The 20,634-nt window shown below is 35.0% G+C and overlaps 1 protein-coding gene across 1 annotated transcript in view; it reads left to right on the forward strand.

Moving 5' to 3' along the window:
* Positions 1 to 833: 833 nt before the first annotated feature.
* The window catches only part of DNAH12 (dynein axonemal heavy chain 12), a 70,249-nt gene continuing 50,448 nt past the window's right edge, over positions 834 to 20,634 (forward strand). Inside the window, exons 1-19 of the mRNA XM_074152702.1 lie at positions 834 to 997; positions 3,205 to 3,295; positions 3,575 to 3,601; positions 4,674 to 4,863; positions 6,189 to 6,264; positions 7,066 to 7,224; positions 7,907 to 8,102; positions 9,246 to 9,434; positions 10,365 to 10,515; positions 10,624 to 10,715; positions 10,970 to 11,148; positions 11,763 to 11,898; positions 12,774 to 12,899; positions 14,547 to 14,681; positions 15,661 to 15,854; positions 16,839 to 17,073; positions 18,504 to 18,689; positions 19,055 to 19,255; positions 20,367 to 20,561. Coding sequence (XP_074008803.1) covers positions 834 to 997; positions 3,205 to 3,295; positions 3,575 to 3,601; positions 4,674 to 4,863; positions 6,189 to 6,264; positions 7,066 to 7,224; positions 7,907 to 8,102; positions 9,246 to 9,434; positions 10,365 to 10,515; positions 10,624 to 10,715; positions 10,970 to 11,148; positions 11,763 to 11,898; positions 12,774 to 12,899; positions 14,547 to 14,681; positions 15,661 to 15,854; positions 16,839 to 17,073; positions 18,504 to 18,689; positions 19,055 to 19,255; positions 20,367 to 20,561 — 2,922 coding nt within the window. The remainder of the gene's footprint in view (positions 998 to 3,204; positions 3,296 to 3,574; positions 3,602 to 4,673; positions 4,864 to 6,188; positions 6,265 to 7,065; positions 7,225 to 7,906; positions 8,103 to 9,245; positions 9,435 to 10,364; positions 10,516 to 10,623; positions 10,716 to 10,969; positions 11,149 to 11,762; positions 11,899 to 12,773; positions 12,900 to 14,546; positions 14,682 to 15,660; positions 15,855 to 16,838; positions 17,074 to 18,503; positions 18,690 to 19,054; positions 19,256 to 20,366; positions 20,562 to 20,634) is intronic.

The following is a 20,634-nucleotide window of genomic DNA, read 5'->3' on the forward strand; positions in this document are numbered from 1 at the left end:
AATGCATTTTTGATAATGTCCTGCGTTTTTTGTCTCTCTTCAACAGTGATATAGTGTCTAAAGAATAACTTTCTCATAATTTTGGTCCCATTTGTTTGACATTGTGGTGAAGCTGTAAGTCTAAGTTGATGTCATTATGATCTTGTTTTGTTTCCTTTAAAGATTGCCTTTCACTTCAGTAGAATTCTAGGATCTTGTAATTGAAAATTTGCTGCAGCTTTATCTTTACAGTAACACCAAATATCAAGAGTACTTTTGGACATTTTTTTTTCCTCAAAACTTTAAGGGGCCTCACTTGTACAAATTTGTCCCATGTTGTCTGTGGTCTTAATGAGGCAGTGAGTTTTTTTTAGTGACCAGAAAAAAGGAGTAGGTGGTCACCTACTGAAACCACAGGAACAGCAACGCTGTCCCGGGCCTCATCAGAACAGGAAATGTGCCTACATCAGGGCTGGTTGGGTGCAGTCTGCTGGGGGGGTTTAATAGGCTGCTTTTCTGGTGTCTTCTGTACTGTGTACAGTTGCTACATTAACACTTAAAGAGATTTGTAACAGAAATTTACTTTTATGCAATCTTGAGCTAATGGAACTATACCATTGGTTTTTTATTATTGTAGACTTTGTATGTACACACTTTATGTTGAACTTTGTGATTTTAGCATATACAGTATTTTTCCATTTTCTGAAAGTTAAACTTTTACTTAGATTGTGGAAATCCCTGAGGCTACCTCATTTTATGTCTTATGTAAATTCAACTTAATACATGCGTCTGTTAAACTGCTTTCTGGACAGAATTAATTGTATTCTGGAATCTTGTTTTTGTTGTGGTTTTAGATGCCGCACTCAGATGAAGCACGTTCCCATAAAAAGACTTTGAGAACTTTGTTTCTTCCCACTGTTTTACCTTCATCAGTCACATCTGATATTTCACCATTGCAGAATAAACTGTTGACATACCGAAGATGCAACGAACAGCAAAAGATGCTTAATCAGTTACTGTGAGTTTCATGTAATTCAAGAAATGTTGAAATTCAAATGAAAGAAACATTGCACATTTGACATCTGAGAAAAAATAATGATGTTTGTTAATTTTAGAGGTTTTTGTTGTCACTGTTGCAGTGCTGAACGCTTTCCATCTAAAATCATTAATAATAGAAGAACATTTGATGGCATCTCTAATATTTTTTCTTTTACAGCACCCAAAATCTGCTTGAGGTATGTTTGTTGGGATGAGCTATGAGGCGAAAGTGACCTTCACATTTTGAATGCTGTTTATGATAGACTGAAAAAAATCTGTTCTCTTTAAGAAAACATTTTTCAAAGAGAATCCAAGTCTGGATTACTTGCTTGCTTTTGTAGGAATGATCCAAATGTGAGCCTACTTTTAACAGGCTTCTTTGTCACTATCAATGCATTTGCTGCTGAGCTTAGTGATCCATGTCACTGCCAGAGGAGCACAGCTGCCAATATGATTGGTAAATTCACATTAAATTGTCTTTCAAGATTTTCATTTGCAAAGGAGGAAAGACAATAGGAAAAGGCTGCTTTCGTGTAATTTTTGTAGGTCTAGTAGAAACTTGGGGGTTTTTTTAATTATTATTTTGATAGAAATTTATTCCTGAAGTATCTACATTATTTTCAGGAACTTACTGAAGAGACCGCAGATGTGTTAATTACGTTGACATAAACATGGGAGTTATATGGGCTAAGGTTGTATTGTTTGTAGTAGTATTAAGAAATTTATAGGAACTTACATTTTCATGTAAAAGATTAAAAAGGTAAGGAAATCTAATTGTATTTGATAGAATTAAAAAGCACAGAAAAAAATTGTTTGACCTTCAGAGGAAGAAATGGAAATTAAAGACCTACATACAGTCTTTATTTAACCCATTTTAAGTATTGTCACTGAGATCAATAATTTTATTTTTGTTGGTGTGGGTTTTTAGTGATTCCATTTGCTGTGACTAGGTTTGCTGATGGTAACCCGTTACTCAACTAATTCCTATGCAGTTGATGTTACGTTTCAGTGGCTGAATTTTTAAGGGGCCAAGTATTACAGGTTGTTCTTTCTCGAAAGATACTTGTATGTATCCCAAATTGTTGGCTTCACTGGAGCTAGACAGTGGTATAAATCTAAGTTGCAAGATCTAAGTCTAAGAAGAATTTATCACAGGAGTAAATCTGATTTGTATCAAAGATAAATGAGGGAGGTTGCCTTTTTTGCGCTCTTCTTTTTTTTTTTTTAATAATGGTAGTAACAATCAGTTATAGAAAGCAGTTAATCTATATAGAAGTTCAAAGTGAATATGCTTCCTTTATTTTATAACAGCCTTTAAAGCATTAATAGCAATCTAACATACAAGAAGTCTTTTAATTTTTGTTCTTGGAAAGTAAATCCTGATTTTTCAATGATACTTGGCAGTAGCAGAGTGCAGTTTTTAGAATGCTGGTGTTCAGTATGCTGAAAATGTCAACTGTGTTGTAGTGATAGCTTACTGTTCAGTAAGATGACTGCTGACCAACCGTCTGACAAAAAGTGAATATTCCGCTGCAACATTGATTCACTTATATTTTTTTTGTAAGTGAAATGTCTTTTAAATGAGTTTCCATGAAGTAATGATTTGAGTGCATACTTGAAATTGTCATTCTAACTTCCACTTGGGAGTCTTCAGCTAAGATATATTGAGATAAGGCTGAAGTACTCTTTGGAAGATAAATACAGAGTGTATCCCAAAAGGATGGACTGGAATGTTTTAATGTGCAAGGTCAGCAGGACATGCCACTGTGAACCATTAAAAGTTTTATGATAGTTATGTAGCAATTTATAACCACAGGCAGTAAAAAAGAGCTGGTCTTAACAGCTTTAGGAGTTTTGTTCTGCACTTTTTTTTTTTTTTCTTTTCATAATACAGTTGGACAAAACCTGTTGTAGTTGGTTGAGAAGTAAGATATAATTCTAACAGGAGCACTGGGCAGCTGGGTGAGGTGAATCACGGAATCAAGGGATGTATATATTGTGATTGTGGCCAAGATAAGTGTGTCTTATATAAAAGAGAACACAGAGTATGCAAAGGCAGCCTTACCGTTTAGTGATCAAAGAGTTGGTAAATAGGAAAAAATAGGTTGCATCAATTAAAATGATAGCATTATCTATAATGTATTATTTGTAGTTTTTCTGCACTTTTTGCCCTGTGTTTTACTTCAGAATTGATCGAGCTTTAGAAGTCTATCATGTATCCATGGAAGAAAAATATCACAGAGATCCCGTACCTCCTATCCCGGAACTGCCTTCCACTGTGAGAAAGTACTTCTTTAATATTTTAACTGTTACCCAGTTTGTTCTTTGTTATTGAGGCATTTATGCCTCTTACTTCTTAGTATTTACTTAAAGATACTTACCTCAATCCACAGTAATTCATAAATGTATTTATGTGCTCAGGTAGTCCCATTGAAATTGGTACCTGCATATCTACAGAATAAAGCCTTTATTTAAGAATAATGTTTGTTAAATTTTATATTTCTGATTTTTTTGTCTGTTTTTAATACATTATGATTTTCTGTTCCTTTTTATACAGATGAACAGTGAGCAAAAACAACGAAGAGTGAGTTAAATTTTCTCCTGCTTTTTTAGAGTAGAAGTGTGAACGGTCTCAAATCAGAGGGGCTGAGTATGTTATGTGGAATTAATGGTGGTTAAATACGAAAAGCTTTTTCAGTAGTCTTGTTGGGGAAAAATTAAATAGGAAGCAAAATAGGAATCTTTTCTTGTAGTCCAATAGAAGGAAAGACTTTTTCTATTACAGAAAGCAAGTCCATCAGTAATTTCAGTTTTGATTAAATCTTAGTTAAAGATCCGCCTAGATGCAGTCCTGAGTAATGTGCTCTAGGCAATCCTGCTTCAGCAGGGGAGTTGGACTAGACGATCTCTAGAGGTCCCTTCCAACTCTGAGAATTCTGTGATTCCGTGATTCCATGATCATTACTTAGGAAAAATTCTGACAGGCTTCAGGATTTTTTCAGTTGAGGTTGTAGATTGTACTTTAACCTGTACAAAAAGTAGTCTTTGACATTTTTCACCTGATTTGAAGAACATGTGCAAATCCTGGAATTTGTGTATGGCTTTTAAAATAAGACTTTATCTCTAAGAGCCACTTTAAACTCAAATTAGCACTGAAATATTTATATTAAGTAGCTTAAGGGAACATCTGTTTTTCCTAGCTGGTGTTAGGTAAACTCATTCCGAAAACTATAGAGATTCAGATCTCTTTTTGTTTTATAGCAAAGCTATCACTCAAAAGCATAAATACCTATTTCTTTGGCAGAAAACCCCACCCCTATTTGTGCATACTTTTTGCCAAATAAATGTTTGTCCAAAGAACAATAACAGGAATCTTGAACTGTTTTATTGTCAGTCATAAACTTCAGCAGAGAACCAACGAAAATGACATACTAATAAGTACAGTATTTTGTATTTAAGCACTGAGACAGGGAGACCATTTTACCAACCACTGAGTAGCTTTTAGTGTACTAGTCAGTGAATACCGAAAAGATTAGATTATCTCACCTGCCCTTAAGTATAAGAAATGGTGAATAAAAAAAGACTCGATTGTCAAGCCTAATGTAAAAATATTTATGTAGCCAATTATTAGACCTCTGACAATATTGTCCTTTCAGACAAACTATCTCTTTATGAAGAAGTGTGTGCAAAGTAATCCAGTGGTTCCCATTCAGCAACAGTGGCTAATGTCCATGCTCGCATTGGTGCCACAGTCGCTTATGGAAGGCAGAGACAGAGAGCTGTTAACAGAAAAGCTTTTAGAGGAGATAATAAGAGATTATGAAAAGAGCATGAGAAGATGTATGGGTAAGTACCAGAAACTACACAGTACTAATATTAATATATTAATGTGTGTGTATATATAGATATTATAAGCTGTTCCATATTCTCCCTCTGAAAATAACTTTTCTAGATTGTTCTTTCGGCCAGTCATGATCTCTGTAATTAACCACTGATTTCTCTTTTTCTGTGTCATCAAATGTGTATTGGCCGTAACATTTAAAGCAAACCTTGCTGATTTTATTTGGACTGGTAAAAAGCTAACCAGCCAAAGGTATAGTTCAGCAAAGACCAAGGCAGCTGTAGACTTCACAAGAAAAAGGTTGATTGCTGATGACCTAATTTCATTACATCTTTAACCTGTTTAGTTAATTTGATGCAAGAATGTGTAGCTGTTTTCTACTAGAGAAAGCAGAAACTTTTTATGTACTAGTCATTCTTTTTCTTGCCTCTTCAGGAACTGCAGCTTTTTAAAAGATGCTCATCAATGAGCACATCCCTTACTTTTCTGATGCTGCTTTCTATGCATGAGGAAGTTTGTAACAAAAATCTGCAAAGATTATTAGCTGTTCTCAGATATCACTTGTGCAACTCCCTTAGATTTTTAAACTTTTTAAGAGAATCATGAACTGGAATTTTGAAAGTGTATTTCTTTGCGGCCATGTCTTTTTTATTTACTTTTATAGTATCTGAGATCTGAAACTGAGCCAAATTTTATCAGCATTTTGGTGGATGGCTGATCTTTTAAAAATGCAGATTAAAAAAAAAAATACACAATTTAACATGGGACTAATTTCTTCATAATGTTATCAGTGGGATAATTATAGCATCTATTTAATTATATTAAATGAAATTGCTATAAATACTTAGAATCATAGAATATCTCAAATTGGAAGGGACACATAAGGATCATCCAACTCCCTGCTCCTTGCAAGACTACCTGCCACTAAACCATATGACTAAGAGCATTGTCCAGATGCTCCTTGAACTCTGACAAGCTTGGTGCTGTGACCGCTTCCCTGGGGAGCCTGTTCCAGTGGCTCACCATGCTCTCAGTGAAGAAATTACTGAAGAAAGTACTTAATTGTTTAAACACTCATCTGTCTGAAAACCTTCATGAATAGGGAACAGAATTGGAATTAAGCCACCCAAATCTGTATAGATATTTAGCAAAGCTATGATTTTGTGTTAGTTTTGGGAAAACGTGTTTTGAAAACTTGGATGATACAGTTACCTTTCCATCCTACTGTGTGTTTGGTTCAACCTGAAGAAAGACTGAGGAAGTACAATACCTGTTGAATATGGCTTAATTTTCTTCTAATGTTCATGTATTTTTTAAATTTTTTTCCTAGTGCGAAATGTTCTTATTAAACCAGACGTAAAAGGACTTGAATATGAAGAGGAGGCACCTTTGCCTTTATCACCTTTGTGAGTGGATTAAGTTAGCAAATAACTCCCTGGCAAAACACACTCAGTTGCATAAGCAAAATTCTCGTTGAGCTGCATGAACAGCGTTATGGCACAATATTAATTCTGGAGTCCCTAAATGAGATATTTTTTTTCTGTCTGTACAGGATCTTCCGTTTGAACATCTTCTATCTGAATGCTTTACAAATTTTTAGCACTGACAGTTTTTTATTACCGTTGTTATAGTTACGTAGAGTAAATGAGACTTCTGGCTCTGAGTGCCCAGACACTAAAGTCATATTGCAGTGACCTCTGGAATGAAGTGTGTGTGTATGGGGCAGTCTACTGGCAGTCAGTACTTTAACATGCTAAAACTGCATCTGATGCCAAGGTTTCATATGACTTTGGTGTTATGAGGTGAAAGCTTGTATTATGCTCTGCCACAAAAGAGGAGGAATTCAGGTAGACAGAATATAATTATCTTAAATGTACAATTTGCTGAAGCATCAGAATATGTGCTATCTAAATATTGATGATGAATACTTCCTGTTAGCAGTCAGTTAAGTTAGAAGTTTACATTGAAAGGACTTTAGGTCTGAAAATACTCTGGAGTATAAAACATGGTTGATCAGACAGAGAATCTTTATGGCTTCCACTGCATCATATGAGGATATGTGTGTGGCACTTCAATAACTATTCATGTTAGGGAATAAGTTTTTTAATACTACTTTCTACATATAAGAATATTTTTTTGAAGTATTGCTTGAGCTCTTCTCTTTTTGTTTGTTTGCTTTGGGTTTTGTGGGGTTTTGTTTTTTTCAGAGGCCTGGATTTTTCTAGACCATGGCATAATAGTTTTATCCAAGCAAGAAATCAAATCCTTTCCAACTTGCACATTCTCCATCCTACAATGAAAACTCTACTGGATTTTGGTTGTACAGCATTGTCTGCCTTTCTTATAGTGGATTTCTCAAGTTTCAGGTAAAGTACATTGTGGTGAATTATTAACCCATGGAAGTTTTTGAAGCTGGATAAGAAGAGTTTCTTCTATTATTTATTGTAGGAGCTTTTATGTAATAAAATTCTTCAGTGTGTCATTTAATGTTCTTTGAGTAGGTTACTTTGTGTTATCCACATTTAACTTCTCTGTTATGTGTAAGTATTTTATTGGTGCTTAAATTGCTGGTGGTATCAGCCCTTTTGATTTATGTTTTGCCTTTAATTCTGTAAAGGTCTCCTCATTATTTATACAATCTTAATGCCATGATCCCCACAGAAGTCTGGTTGAAGCAACATTTGAAAAATTGACTTATAGTAGTATTACTCTCTGTAGGGAATTCTACACTAACCCTAAAGATCTGATTTCTTTCTGGTTTTCATCAGTTGAAATTCATTTTTAATCTTGGAACTTTTAATTTTCATAATTTTAAAAAAGATAATTTTCAGTATCTTTTTCCTCATTATTTTTTCTGGTAACTGTTCTTTATTTCCTGGGGTTTGGGGTATTTTTTTCCTCATTTAAGTCTACAGAAGTGATGCTTAGGTTCCCATTGTGCTTTCTGCTAAAAAAGAATGGGTTTGTAATACAATATAGATTATTGTTACTTTACTCCCTGGGGTTTTTAATTTTGTTTATAAAGTTGCCTGTAACTTTCTTTTTTAGATTGAAAGGGCCAGTTGACTTAGAATCTTTAAAGACTGATGTCTCTCTAAGTTGTTCTAAAGCAGAAGAGAAGATATTGAATACGTGGTATCAAAGAGCTGTCAGCCTCTTTACTCAGAAGGAGACATTGAAAGGTGTAAAGTTGGATCAGGTTGACTCTTTCTATAACTGTGTGTCTACCCTTATGTCCAATCAGGTAAAAATCTTTCTTCTCTGTGATAAACTTAATGTGAAATTTGGGTAATTTTAATGAGTCAGCACATTATATGATAAGGGGCCTGTTTAATTGATCATTGTTAGCCATCTGTTGCATATAATCCAATAAAGTATTCAAAGCGTTAAATATTTTTAACTTCCCTCATTTAAAATAAACACGTGGTCTTGTCTACTACTTCTTCTAGTTTTTTAGACACAGAAAATTTATTTGTTCAACCAACTAGAATGTAATTAGCTTAAAGAAGGAAATATCTCAGGATTTCAGGACCCTTCCTATCACGGGTCTTGGCACTACAGTTACATGTCATATATTAGCAAAATGAACAAAACCTGGTCTCTCTCCTTTGAAAGGAAACGTACTTACACAAACAGACTGAAAGTCCAGCTATACCAACGTGTATGCAAGTGGCTGTAGTTCTGCAAAATTTCCAAACAATTTTTTTTCCCTGCAGTGCTTTGTGAGTTAATTTTTTTTCTCCCTGATTGTGGAAGTTAGATGAAGTGTTTAGCAATTATTATTTTTTTTCTTTTAGGAATTTCCAATTGTTTTGTTCCCTAATGATGGTAACACTGGTTTCAGACTGTTGAAAAACAATTGTTTTTCAGAGTTCTTAGTTTATGGAAAATTAAAAATCCTTTAACTTCAAGCATCTATTGTTTACATTGTTCTATTTAAGAATATAATAATCTGTAGGAATAAATATGTTCATCAGTTCGAGAAGGCAGTAATTTTTAGGATTAAACCTTTATTTACTTTGTAGAAAAATAATGGAATAATAGTCTACTCAAATCATTGTCATATTAAAAAAAAGTCATAGGAAACTGCATTCCAGATACTAATACATGCTTTAAAAATAAATGAAGTAACAGACTTACATTTGTAGCAAAAATAAAGGCACGGGCTTTTCTGAAATGTTTGTTTACTTGTTCATTAGTTTACATCCTTTAAGGGCTGGGACAAATACCCCCTGAAGTCATTAGAAAAATTCACACTCCTTCAGTTATCCGTGAATCAGGCCAAAAAGTACTAAAATGAATGGAAATCCTGGCTTACTGAATGAAGGGAAAGTGGGATGGGGCTTTCTGTTCTTTCAACTAATAGGTGATATATGTTATTATCCAGCTGAAAGAATTATTGAGAAGAACAGTTGAAGCTTTTGTGAAACTTTTTGAGCCTGAAGATGGAAATTGTCTACTGTTATTTAAGATGGAATTGACTCTTGATGAAAATAAAATGGAGTTTTATCCAAGCTTCCAAGACCTAGAAGAAGCAATTCTATTTATAGTAAATCGTATAGGACAGACTCTCCAGGTGTGCTTTTATCTTCATTTAAATATGTAAATGCTACGTTGCTCAGTATGTGAAAATATTAGTAATTTAGACTCTGGCTACCATAGTAATGGGAAGCAGAATGCGACTTGTGTTATGTATTTTCCATGTGCATTCTGCAGGTCACAACATGAATCTTGATGCCCAGCAGAACTCCAGGCTCTGAAACTCATTTTATTATTCCTTGTTCATAAAAAATTGGTACATGTTCTACTGATTGTTTTATTTTCCTGTTTTAGTATTCAAATCTGTGTATATCTCTAAAAATTAATTGTCTGCTTGTTCATTAAATAGAAGTCACACTGAAAATTTCTCTAGGAAAGAAAACTGTCTAGAATATAATAGAAATATAATTAGCACCTCAGTTATATGTTTGATGGTTTACAATAAACTTTACAATAATTAAGATCCCCAGAGAAGGACACAGAAAATTACGGTTGATATTCCTTTTCTTTCTAAGAAAAAGAAAAGCCTCAAATCTCTAACAACTAATATGTACAACAGATAAAGGTTTATGTCTTGGAAACGTGTGTCTTCCCTGTGACTCCAGGGAAGACAGCCTTTCTTGGGACTTTAGATGTATTCCTGTGGACCGAGTATTGGCCTTTAATCATACATGATGGTAGTTTTAGATAGGTGTTTTGGATTTAGCTTTGTGTGTTTGCGCATAGGATAGAATTTAATTTTATGTAAGATTAGATAATTATTTTGGTTTTGACCCTTTTACGTGTTTCCTGTTAAACCTTTTGAATCAGTTCTAGGTATGTATGATGCACCTGGCCTTGGTCATGATTAGGGTGTCAGACTTTTCTGATGCAGTGTCTTCTGCAAATTGCAACTTACTTTTAAAATACATGTATCCCTGCATTGCTTTTTTTAAATTTAAATAATCAGAACTTGCATTTATATTAGAACATCCAGACAGTACGCTCTTGGCTAATGGGAGGCACTACAACTCTGGACACTGAGCTTCCTAATCATGTCATCATATGGGCCACATCTACACTGAAAAAATCTATCAGAGACAACTTAGAAGGTCCAAAGGAATATTTTGAAAACTATGGTGAGTGATTAAGAAGATCGTTTAAATAACTCTGTTACTTCATTCAAACAAGGAATTTACTGTGCAGCGTATACATTATAATAATCTTAATATATTATTGAATTGTAGTTGAAAAGTATGGCTGGCTTGTAGATGGAACTGCACAGGCACGGATAGAAAGATTTGAAGCAGAAGAACACAGTTTTGATGAATATACTGCTGTAAGTTTTAATTCTACATTTTATATATAATTTTTACTATAGATACAGCTATAAGAAGGAAGCAGAGGAAATCGGGGACTTAGCCTCTAGCTAGAAATTATTTTGACTGCCTGCAAATCTACAACTTTTTTTTTTTCCTTAAAAATTTGTGGTCAATAGAAAAAAAATTATTTTCTTCAATGTGTAATACTTATTCATGCAGCCCAGCATTTAAGTAACAGCTCTGAAGTGTAAAATCTAATGTTTTTCTGAAGTTCATAGATGAATTCTTCACCCTCAAGAAGGAAATTTTGAGTTTACCAGAGATGGCTCATTTCCCTATGATTTCTTTGAACTGTGAGGATTTAAAGCAAGGTTTGGCTAATAATGCAAACACCTTTGCAAATATGCTACTGGATAGAATAGTTGCAAATCACAGAGAGGAAAGTGAAGAGTAAGTAGAATTTTCTGCTTGTGAATGCTATATATGTTAAATGCATAGTAGAAAGGTGTTCAAAAAATGCAAATGTACCATACTCCTGTTTAAGGAAGGCTCTTGGCTAACTAATGATCTCATGCAAGTTGCACCAGCTGATACATTTTTTCCTCTGTTCTAGACTCAAAAGCTAGTAGGAGAACTTACTAATAGACTTGAGTAACAGAGGAGTGAAAAGATCAAAGGGCTTCGTTACTGTTCTGGCCTTTTCAGTGTAAAATATGGTAATGCTGCACTGCCAAAGAGGAAGCTAGCTAGATTCTCTTATTATTATGTGACAGATACCTCTAGGTTTTCATAGATAATGACAAATAATAATAATGATCAATTCTAAAGGTTGATTTGCAGCTATGGATTAAATCACAAGTGAAGTCATAGTAAATCGTTTGGTTAAAATGAACAATTATAGTCAAGTTTTATAGTGATTCATTATAGTGACACATTACCAAAATGACAACATATTTACTAGGAAAGTGTTTGTGTGTATGCTTCTAAATCTTTTAAAGCTGAGCTTGAAGCCAGTCACATTAAAATCTTAAAATGTTGACATTTTATGTTAAATAAATTAATAGGATATGCAGGGAATTTGAAGCAATTAAGCAACGTGCATTAAAAGTCCCTGAGACAACAGAGGAAATGGTGGAAGCAAGAGCTTACATAAAGAATTTCAAAACCAAAGGTATTCAGGACCTGTTGCTAAGGATCAAGGTAAATGGCTATCCTTTAACTCTTAATCTTTTACCAAACATGCTGGTCTGTATAAATACAGAATTCATTCTGAAGTGCAGAGACTTTTGTCTGATCATGCTGCATATATGAATTAACTGCACCCTCAGTGTTACTTCAGATGGAAGTGGAAAGTCCAGCTCGTTATTTGCCATATGGCCATTCCCTCTTATTCCCCATTCCCATGTGTTCTCAATGTCAGTGAGGAAATGCAGCTTTTAAAAAAACATAGAAGATTGTAAGACACTCAGTTTACGGTTTGTTCCTAGAGACTTATTCAGGGCTGCTTAAAAAGCTTTTTGTGAAAATGTAACACAGAAGTGTAAAGAGAATTTTATGTGTAAAAACAGTCACGACTTTGAACATGCAAGAAGCGATTTACTATTAAACCAGAATATAGATGATATTACATTAGCTGTAGTACTCTGTATGTGCTCAGGGAATAAAATTGAGAAATTGTGTAAGGTGTGGCTCAACCGAAAATATTACTGGATAAGAAGCTCTTTGCTATATGTTATATGTATCAGATTTTCTGTTTTTGTAATAGGTCTGTAAATATAACACAAGTTTATTTTGCAGAATTTATATATTTAGTATTTTTAATAAAAAATATTAGGATTTTTGCATGTAGATTTACAGGCCACAGGAGTCATATTTAGAGAAATAAACTCATGAATGGGGCAGGGATTTGAATAACTTTTTATATATATTTTGAATATTCAGTTGGCTGAAGTAGCTCTGAATTCTGAAAAGTCCATAAAATTTAGACTTCTATTTTATCTTTTAAGATGATATTGTCCTACCCTGTATTTTAAACAGACCTATGATACCCAAAGTTTTGTGAAATCTTTTTATAGGAGTGCTATCGGCAAATGGATTACTTGTTAGATGTTTTTTTATTTGCTCCTGAAGACATTGCACTGAATGCAGCAGTTCTATTATGGCCAAAGAAGATTAACCCTATTTTTGATGAGCATGATGATGTAAGAGCATTTTCTTGGTTTATGGTAAATTTTCGCTTGTTAGGCTTTTCACGTTACTTGAGCTATTTATTTCCCCAGCAGGCTAAATGTATCTACACATACAACACAAACCATACTAATTTAGACATGCATAAATAACATATTTCCAGGTTTTTATATCAGCGGATGACTTTTTGTGGAATACTTTGAAATTTGTCACTGTAACTTAAAACCTTCAGCAAGTCTTATTATCTTAATTTGTTTGTGGTCGGTACTAGGTAATTCATAGGAAGGTGAAAATTCACTACACTGCAGTTGACTATTACTGAAAATGTAACTGCCAGGTTCTTAATAAGAGCTAGTGCTTTGGACAGGAAGTGATTGAGTTAAAAAGATATTTTGTTCTGGCAATAAAAAACAGTGGAAAATGTGCTTTTTAGGGAGCACTCATTAATAGAAAATATGTAACATCTAATTTTTCCTGTGTAACTGCAGATTACTTTCACTAGTCTGTATTCATCTTGCTAGTGTTCTTTCTCTGTGGCTATGATATAGTAAGTCAAGCCTCTTGGTGTTCTCTCTCTGCCTCTCTCTAGTAATTTAGTGTAGATCTAATAATTTCTTCTAAAAATGTAAAAGAATTAAAACTAACATTTTTAAAATGGAAATATCAATCTCTCTTAAATATCACAATTGAGGATTTCTCTTTCACTAAATCATATTTCAATACTAAGGAGTGTGTCCGTGGGTAGTAAATATACCTCTTACTTAAAACATAAGACTGCAACGTCTGTAAAATATTTTGATTGCATGTTGCCATTTTTTTAATCCCCAAAAATAAATGAGCGAAATTAATTTTCTATTTGTTGACAGAGAGTCCATGATGCTTGTTCAAATTCTTTTTAATGAAAATGGTAGTACGGAGTGCATCTGAGTGAGTCCCTCAGGAGTTTATCTCTCTGTAGCTGACTATCTAACAACATGCACTGTGCTAGAGCTTGAGGACAAGAATAGTTTACATCTTTTTATGAGTCTGCGTATCTGCATTTTATACTCTCAGATATGAGTCTGTTCTTATTGTAATGAAGTAAAAAAAGACTGGCTCCTCCTTTGGAGTTCTGTTTGTCTGCTTCATAATTTTTAGATGGCAGTAGGTATCCTTGTCTAAGGAGTTCTCTGCTTCAGCTGATTTCTTGTTTGGTATCTTAAAAACAAGCCCTCTGTGTGCAGATCTTATGTTCCAGAGTTTCTGCCTTATATAGCAGTAGGTCTATGTGGCATAGCATTGGCTTTCATCACTGTAGATGTCCTCTTTCAGATTAGAATATCGCTTTTCTTTTTTTTTTTCTTTTTTAATACTATCCTATCTTTTGTCTGGTTGCTGAAGAAGACCTTTAAGGCACTAGTTGTAACTGCGATGATTATTGAGACAAGGGTTCCATGTTAACATATAGAGGTTGTACACACTTACATGGGGCATCCAGAAAGCAACTCCTGAAGAAATTTCAAGTATTGTAAGGATAATAACTTATCTGTATTGCTTGTTTTCTGTCTGTTTGTGCTAAATATTTAATTTAGATGATACTATGTATGTTAATAATTGAAAGGACTTACAACCACTTTTGCATTGCTTTTTTACCATTAAAAAATAAATCAATTGTTTTGTAGCTAATTGAACAGTCTAAACATAAAGGAGAGCAAGAACTAATACAAAAATGTGAGAAACTGATGGTGGAAATAGACAAGCTGGCACGTTCTGTGGCAGAGTTTGAAGAATACTCAGAACTGGATTGCATGCAACAGGTCTGATTAACATTTAGTATAAAATGGGTAGAAATGTTTTGTATGTTTAATACACAAGGGTCGTGGAAGAATCTTAGAATTGAAAGTAAACGATTAATTTAATAAATGTGAACTAAAACGTTTATTATCCTCTTGCTTCAATGAACGAACTCATAAAATGACCCCTGTCCCCTGCCTTCCCCCCTCCTTATTGTATTTCATTGGCAATAGCATTTAAGTTAAAGGAAAGTTTACTATAAAGTTGTGCTTAGATTAACTGAAAGGTGATCCCAGCAAGGACTGATAAAACAGACATATAAAGTGAATGATTTTTTTACTTGGGTTTATATAAAGCATGGAATTCTGACCCTAGTGACATTATTTGCAAATAACTTCAGTGGGATCAGAATTTTCTTCTCTGGTTTTGATATATTGAGGAACCCAAGGAAAAAATAGCAGATTAGAAAGAGTGATTGGTAGCAATTTGGTTTATTTGTTTTTATTTTTCTATGAACCTCAGTACTTCATTTTTCTGCTAATGAACAGCAGACCACTGACTCCAAAACTTTGCAGATTTCTAGAAGTATTTTATAATTGCCAGAGAATGCCTTGTGCTTTAATTGGAGGATATCACAATTGTGCTTGGTAATTTTGTTTTCTAAACAAAACAGTTCAAAGCACAAACCAGAAATCCTAAGCTAATAAATTCCACTTGCCCTTATGACATGTCAGGTACATAAAAATGTGTATGCCTGCCTCCTGGAACAGTGGATTTTGAAGCTCAAACATTTTGAAAACGGTTTTATATTCTTAAATTCAGTAATGATAAAAACAACTTTATTTTTCTGAGTGTTAATCTGATATGTAAGGATAAGAAGAGTTTTTAACCCATGTTTTCTAAAATTTTCATAAATACAAAGGCTTATTATATTTTGAAATCTTATTGCTGTTCAGAGCATGGCTTAGTTATGTCTCAAGAGATACAATTATTTGATTTCAGTATGTGGCTGACCTGAGGGCATTACAGAAACGCATACAGGAGGCTGATGAAACAGTAGCTCTTATTAATAAAGAAGAGATTCTGCTTGAATGGCAATTGAGTGAGTTCCCACTCCTGAGCAACTTAAAAGTTGAGATTGAACCATATCAGAAACTCTTTCATCTTATACTGAAATGGCAAAAGGCAGAAAAAAGGTAATTCAGCTCTTGAAGCTAAATGAGGGAGAATGGGGAAAAATACTCATGCTGGTTTTGTTCGTGTCAGATGTTCATGTTTGATTGTTTATTATTAGCAATCCAAGTATAATAGTAATAGAATTTACATATCAGGCTTATTTTTAATCCAGCTAGAAAATGTGTCAGTTCATTTATTTTTAAAAAAGAAACACTTCAAAGCACAAAACAGAAATCTGAAGCTAATAAATCCCAGTTGCCCTTATGATGTCAGGTACGTAAAAACGTGTATGCCTGTGTATACTCATTTGTAATGCAAATTAGTATATCGCATACTAGTTTCTAACTGTATTGGTCATGCTGGTGAAGCCTATAAGACAAACGCTCTGAAAAAACTCTATTAGGAAGAAAAAATTTGGTTAGCTGTGGGCCATTTTGTATACCAGAAAAGGAAGAAGTTCCACTAGAAAGCTCACAATCCGTATGTAATGAAAACCATTTTTAACACAACGGCTGCCCAAAGTTCCATGTAGGTGTGCTCAAATGATTACATTGCTGTGTGGTGGCTAGATCCTATCACAGAAACTGTAGTATGTCTGAGCCTAAATTAAACGAGGTTGTTTACCAGTTCCTGCAGTCTCTGGAAGTTATAATGTGATATGGCTAGAAAGTATGGAATTTTTTTGAAAATACAAAGGCCTAGTATATTTTGATGTCATATGTTGATCTTGATCCAGAGCTTAACTTAAATATTTCTCAATCCATGCAGTTACTTTGTTTCAGTATGTGACTGACTTGAGAGGATTACACAAATAGAGGAGTGTGATCAAACCACCTTTAGTTGTGCATTAGAATTTTGCATAGAATGACAAAGTTGGAAACAAGACCTTTGCTGTCATTTAAGTAACTGTTATTCTACATTTCCTTTGGTTGCAAAACAAAGTGTTCATTATTTGTGGACTATTTGTTTGTTGTTCTGTTTTCTAATTTTGTGGGTTTTCTCAGATGGATGGATGGTACCTTTTTGGAACTAAATGGGGAAAGCATGGAGGCTGAGGTTGATGAGTTTTTTAGAGAGATATACAAAGCGTCTAGACTGTTCCAACAAAAGAAGAAGAAAATTCAACAGGAGTTGAAAAAGACCACACAGCACAGAGCTGCGGAAGAGAAGGCAGAAGCAGCAGCAAATCCAGCTGTTACAATGTGTTCTTCAGTTCTGGAACAGATTAAAGACTTTAAGGTAAGAAAAGGTGAGGGATATTAATATTTAATGCTGAGGAACAAATGCTAAATTCAGCACTCAGTACAGGTAGATGATGCAGTGTCAGACACTCCTGTTACTACAGAGAGAGTGCGCTCTCTGAATCACCATTTTCAGATTGTTAAGTCCCATTGATTTTAATAAAATTTGATTTTGGATATCTTTGTAGTTTTAGGAATGTGAATTGTTAGAGTGGACACATACAGGAGAAAAGTAATTTTTGGATTCAGAAAAACACTTAAGGATGTAGTTGGGAATTTTGAAATGGGACTACATGTTACGTTAATGGAAACCCAATTTAACATAACATAGGTGAAAAATTGTTCCTTTTCTCTTTTCTGTTAAGACTGTGCTTAACAGTTTTATATTTCTTCTTCAGTAATGTGGTGGGTTGACTCTGGCTGGACACCAGGTACCCACCAAAGCCTCTCGATCACTTCCCTCCTCAGCTGGACAGGGGAGAGAAAATGTAACAAAAGGCTCGTGGGTCAAGATAAGGATAATTCCTTGTCCCACAGGAGACAGTCCTCCATGAACTTCTCCAATGTGAGTCTTTCCCATGGACTTCAGTTCTTCATGAACTTCTCCAGCATGGGTCTCTTCCATGGGGTGCAGTCCTTCAGGAACAGACTGCTCAAGCATGGGTCCCCCACTGGGTTACAAGTCCTGCCAGCAAACCTGCTCCAGCGTGGGCTCCTCTCTCCACGGGTTCACAGGTCCTGCCAGGAGCCTGCTCCATTGTGAGCTTCTGACGGGGTCACAGCCTCCTTCAGGCACATCCATGTGCTCCGGTGTGGGGTTCTCCACAGGCTGCAGGTCAATATCTGCTCCACTGTTAACCTCCACGGGCTGCTGGGGGACAGCCTGCCTCACTGTGGTCTTCACCATGGGCTGCAGGGGAATCTCTGCTCCAGCACCTGGAGCACTTCCTCCCCCTCCTTCTTCACCGACCTTGGTGTCTGCAGAGTTGTTTCTCTCATATTCTCACTTCTCTCTCCAGCTGCAATTGCTGTTGCACAGTAACTTTTTCCCCTTCTTAAATATATTATCACAGAGACGCTACCACCGTCACCGATGGTCTTGGCCTTGGCCAGCAGTGGGTCCATCTTGGAGTCGGCTGGCATTGGCTAGATCAGACACAGGGGAAGCTTCTAGCAGCTTCTCACAGAAGCCACCTCTGCAGCCCTCCCACTACCAAAACCTTGCCATGCAAATCCAATACAAGTAATTTATTACAATTGTTTAGAAATGGAATGGATAACTGAATGGATCCATCTGCACTTTTCAGAAAAGATTTTCATGCCATCAGCTACTGCAGCAGAATTTTAAATGCCCATCAGAGATGATTAAAACGTTAAGAAACGGTGCACATCACAATTTTTACCTTATAAATGTTTTTCCTCAATTAGGAGAATATTCCCACTGTGACTATCTTTTGTAACCCCGGCATGAGAACTCGTCATTGGGAGCAGATGTCAAATATAGTAGGATATGATTTAACACCAGACTCTGGAACTACCCTGAGAAAAGTTTTAAAGCAGAATCTAGCCCCTTATTTGGAAGAGTTTGAAGCTATAAGTGTAGGTGCAAGCAAGGTAAGCATAGAGATTTGATGGTGACAAATACTACATCAGCTGTCTTAGTGATGGCTTTTATGGCTTAATAGAATTTTTGTCTTAGCCCTTATGCAACAAAAGAGATTTGGTGAGACTTTGGCCCATTAGAATATAACAGTGTAAATGTAAACATTTATATCTCATATTACATCATCGGTATTTCCTGAGTGTACTGCTTTCTGTGCACTAGAAAATTATATACTAAGAAAAATAATAACAAGAGGTTAATTTATGCTGTTGAGCAAAATAGCTTATTTAGCTAGATAAGTTTATATATTGACTTAGTGAGCTGGAAAAAAAATAATGCAGTGACTAAAATAAAATATTTTCTTTTTAAACTGTAGGAATTTTCCTTGGAGAAAGCAATGCGTGCCATGATGGAAACCTGGGGTTCAATTTCCTTCAATACAAGTGTGTATCGTGAGAGTGGTATTCATATTCTGTGTGCGGTGGATGAGATTCAAGCTATTCTCGATGATCAGATTACGAAAACTCAGACAATGAGAGGATCGCCTTTCATTAAACCATTTGACAAAGAAATCAGGGTACGATGAGTACTTTTTAAAAAAAAAAAAATTATTTTCAGGATAACTATAATGCAAGGGTCTGCCAATTGTATTACAGCTTTATTGTTTGATTTGTTAATGAAGTGCTCTCATTGATTTTTCAGCAAGATTCTTTTGAGTTCATGTAAGGCCTACTTACTTTCTGTATTGGAATTCCCTCTTCCATTCAGATTCAAGTGCAACTAAAAGAATGTGATTATATTTTTACATATTTTGCAAAATTACTATTTCCCTTAGTGTCTTTAACCTTACTGCTTAATAACTGGAAATCATGTTTTTATTATTGTTAATAAGAACATTTAGTGATTTAATCCTTGAGTTTTAGACTCAATTTTTGAACTATGATGGTTTTGTGTGGGAAAGGAAACTTCTTGAGGGTGGGAAAAAGTTTTTTTTAATCAGACCTCAGAACAATGATGGGATCACTTTACACCTGCATTTGTGTTTTCAGGGCTAGAGTAGTCTTTGTGGTGTTAACACCATGACTATTGACAGGAGAGAAGGTGGTAAAATTGCTTTGCAGTTACCCTCCCTCATTCTTTGTTGGTTTATGTAGGAAATCTTCATGTTCAAGCAGGCTCAGTGAACACAGATAACATTTACCCTTTACAGGCAGCCTCTCCAGCATCTTACAGAAGTATCTGCTATTGCCCACTTTAGGGACAGGATACTGGGCTGGCTGGATCTCTCCTGTGATCTAGTGTGGCCTTTTTGGTATTCTTCTGTTTCTGATGCAATTCAGCTGCAAACCAAGAGCTCATTGCTGTGGGGAGATGAAACAGAATTTGTCGCTGTTAGCCTCCTGGGTATTACTTAAGGAGTAAGTTGTTAAAAGCTCAAGCACTAAAGTGTGGTAAATGCATTTTTGAAAATTAATTTCTGTGTAAGTTAAACTTTCTGAATTCTTTTGGCCTCTCTATACGAGGAAGAACCCAAATACTGCTAAATATTTTTCTCTTATTTTGTTTACTGCTAGACATTTTTATTTTCTTCTTTGAAACTACCACAGTGTCTACCATTCCTGTATTTATTCTCTCTAACATAATTTATTTGGAAATATTACAGTGACATTCTTTTAATGTTTATTAAGGAATGGGAAAGTTGCTTAATTCAAACTCAGGAGATTATTGATGAATGGCTGAAGGTGCAAGCACAGTGGCTTTATTTGGAACCCATTTTTTCTTCTGAGGATATTATGCAACAGATGCCAGAAGAGGGGCGTCTCTTTCAGACTGTGGATAGACACTGGAGAGATGTTATGAAGTATTGTGTCAAAGACCCAAAGGTAAGGAATATATATAGTTCTAAAAGGAAACAGTAGCTTCTCTTCTCTCTCTTCTCTTCTTTTTTTGTCAATG

Source organism: Numenius arquata, chromosome 8 (genome assembly GCF_964106895.1).
Source record: "Numenius arquata chromosome 8, bNumArq3.hap1.1, whole genome shotgun sequence".
Classification (NCBI taxonomy): domain Eukaryota; kingdom Metazoa; phylum Chordata; class Aves; order Charadriiformes; family Scolopacidae; genus Numenius; species Numenius arquata.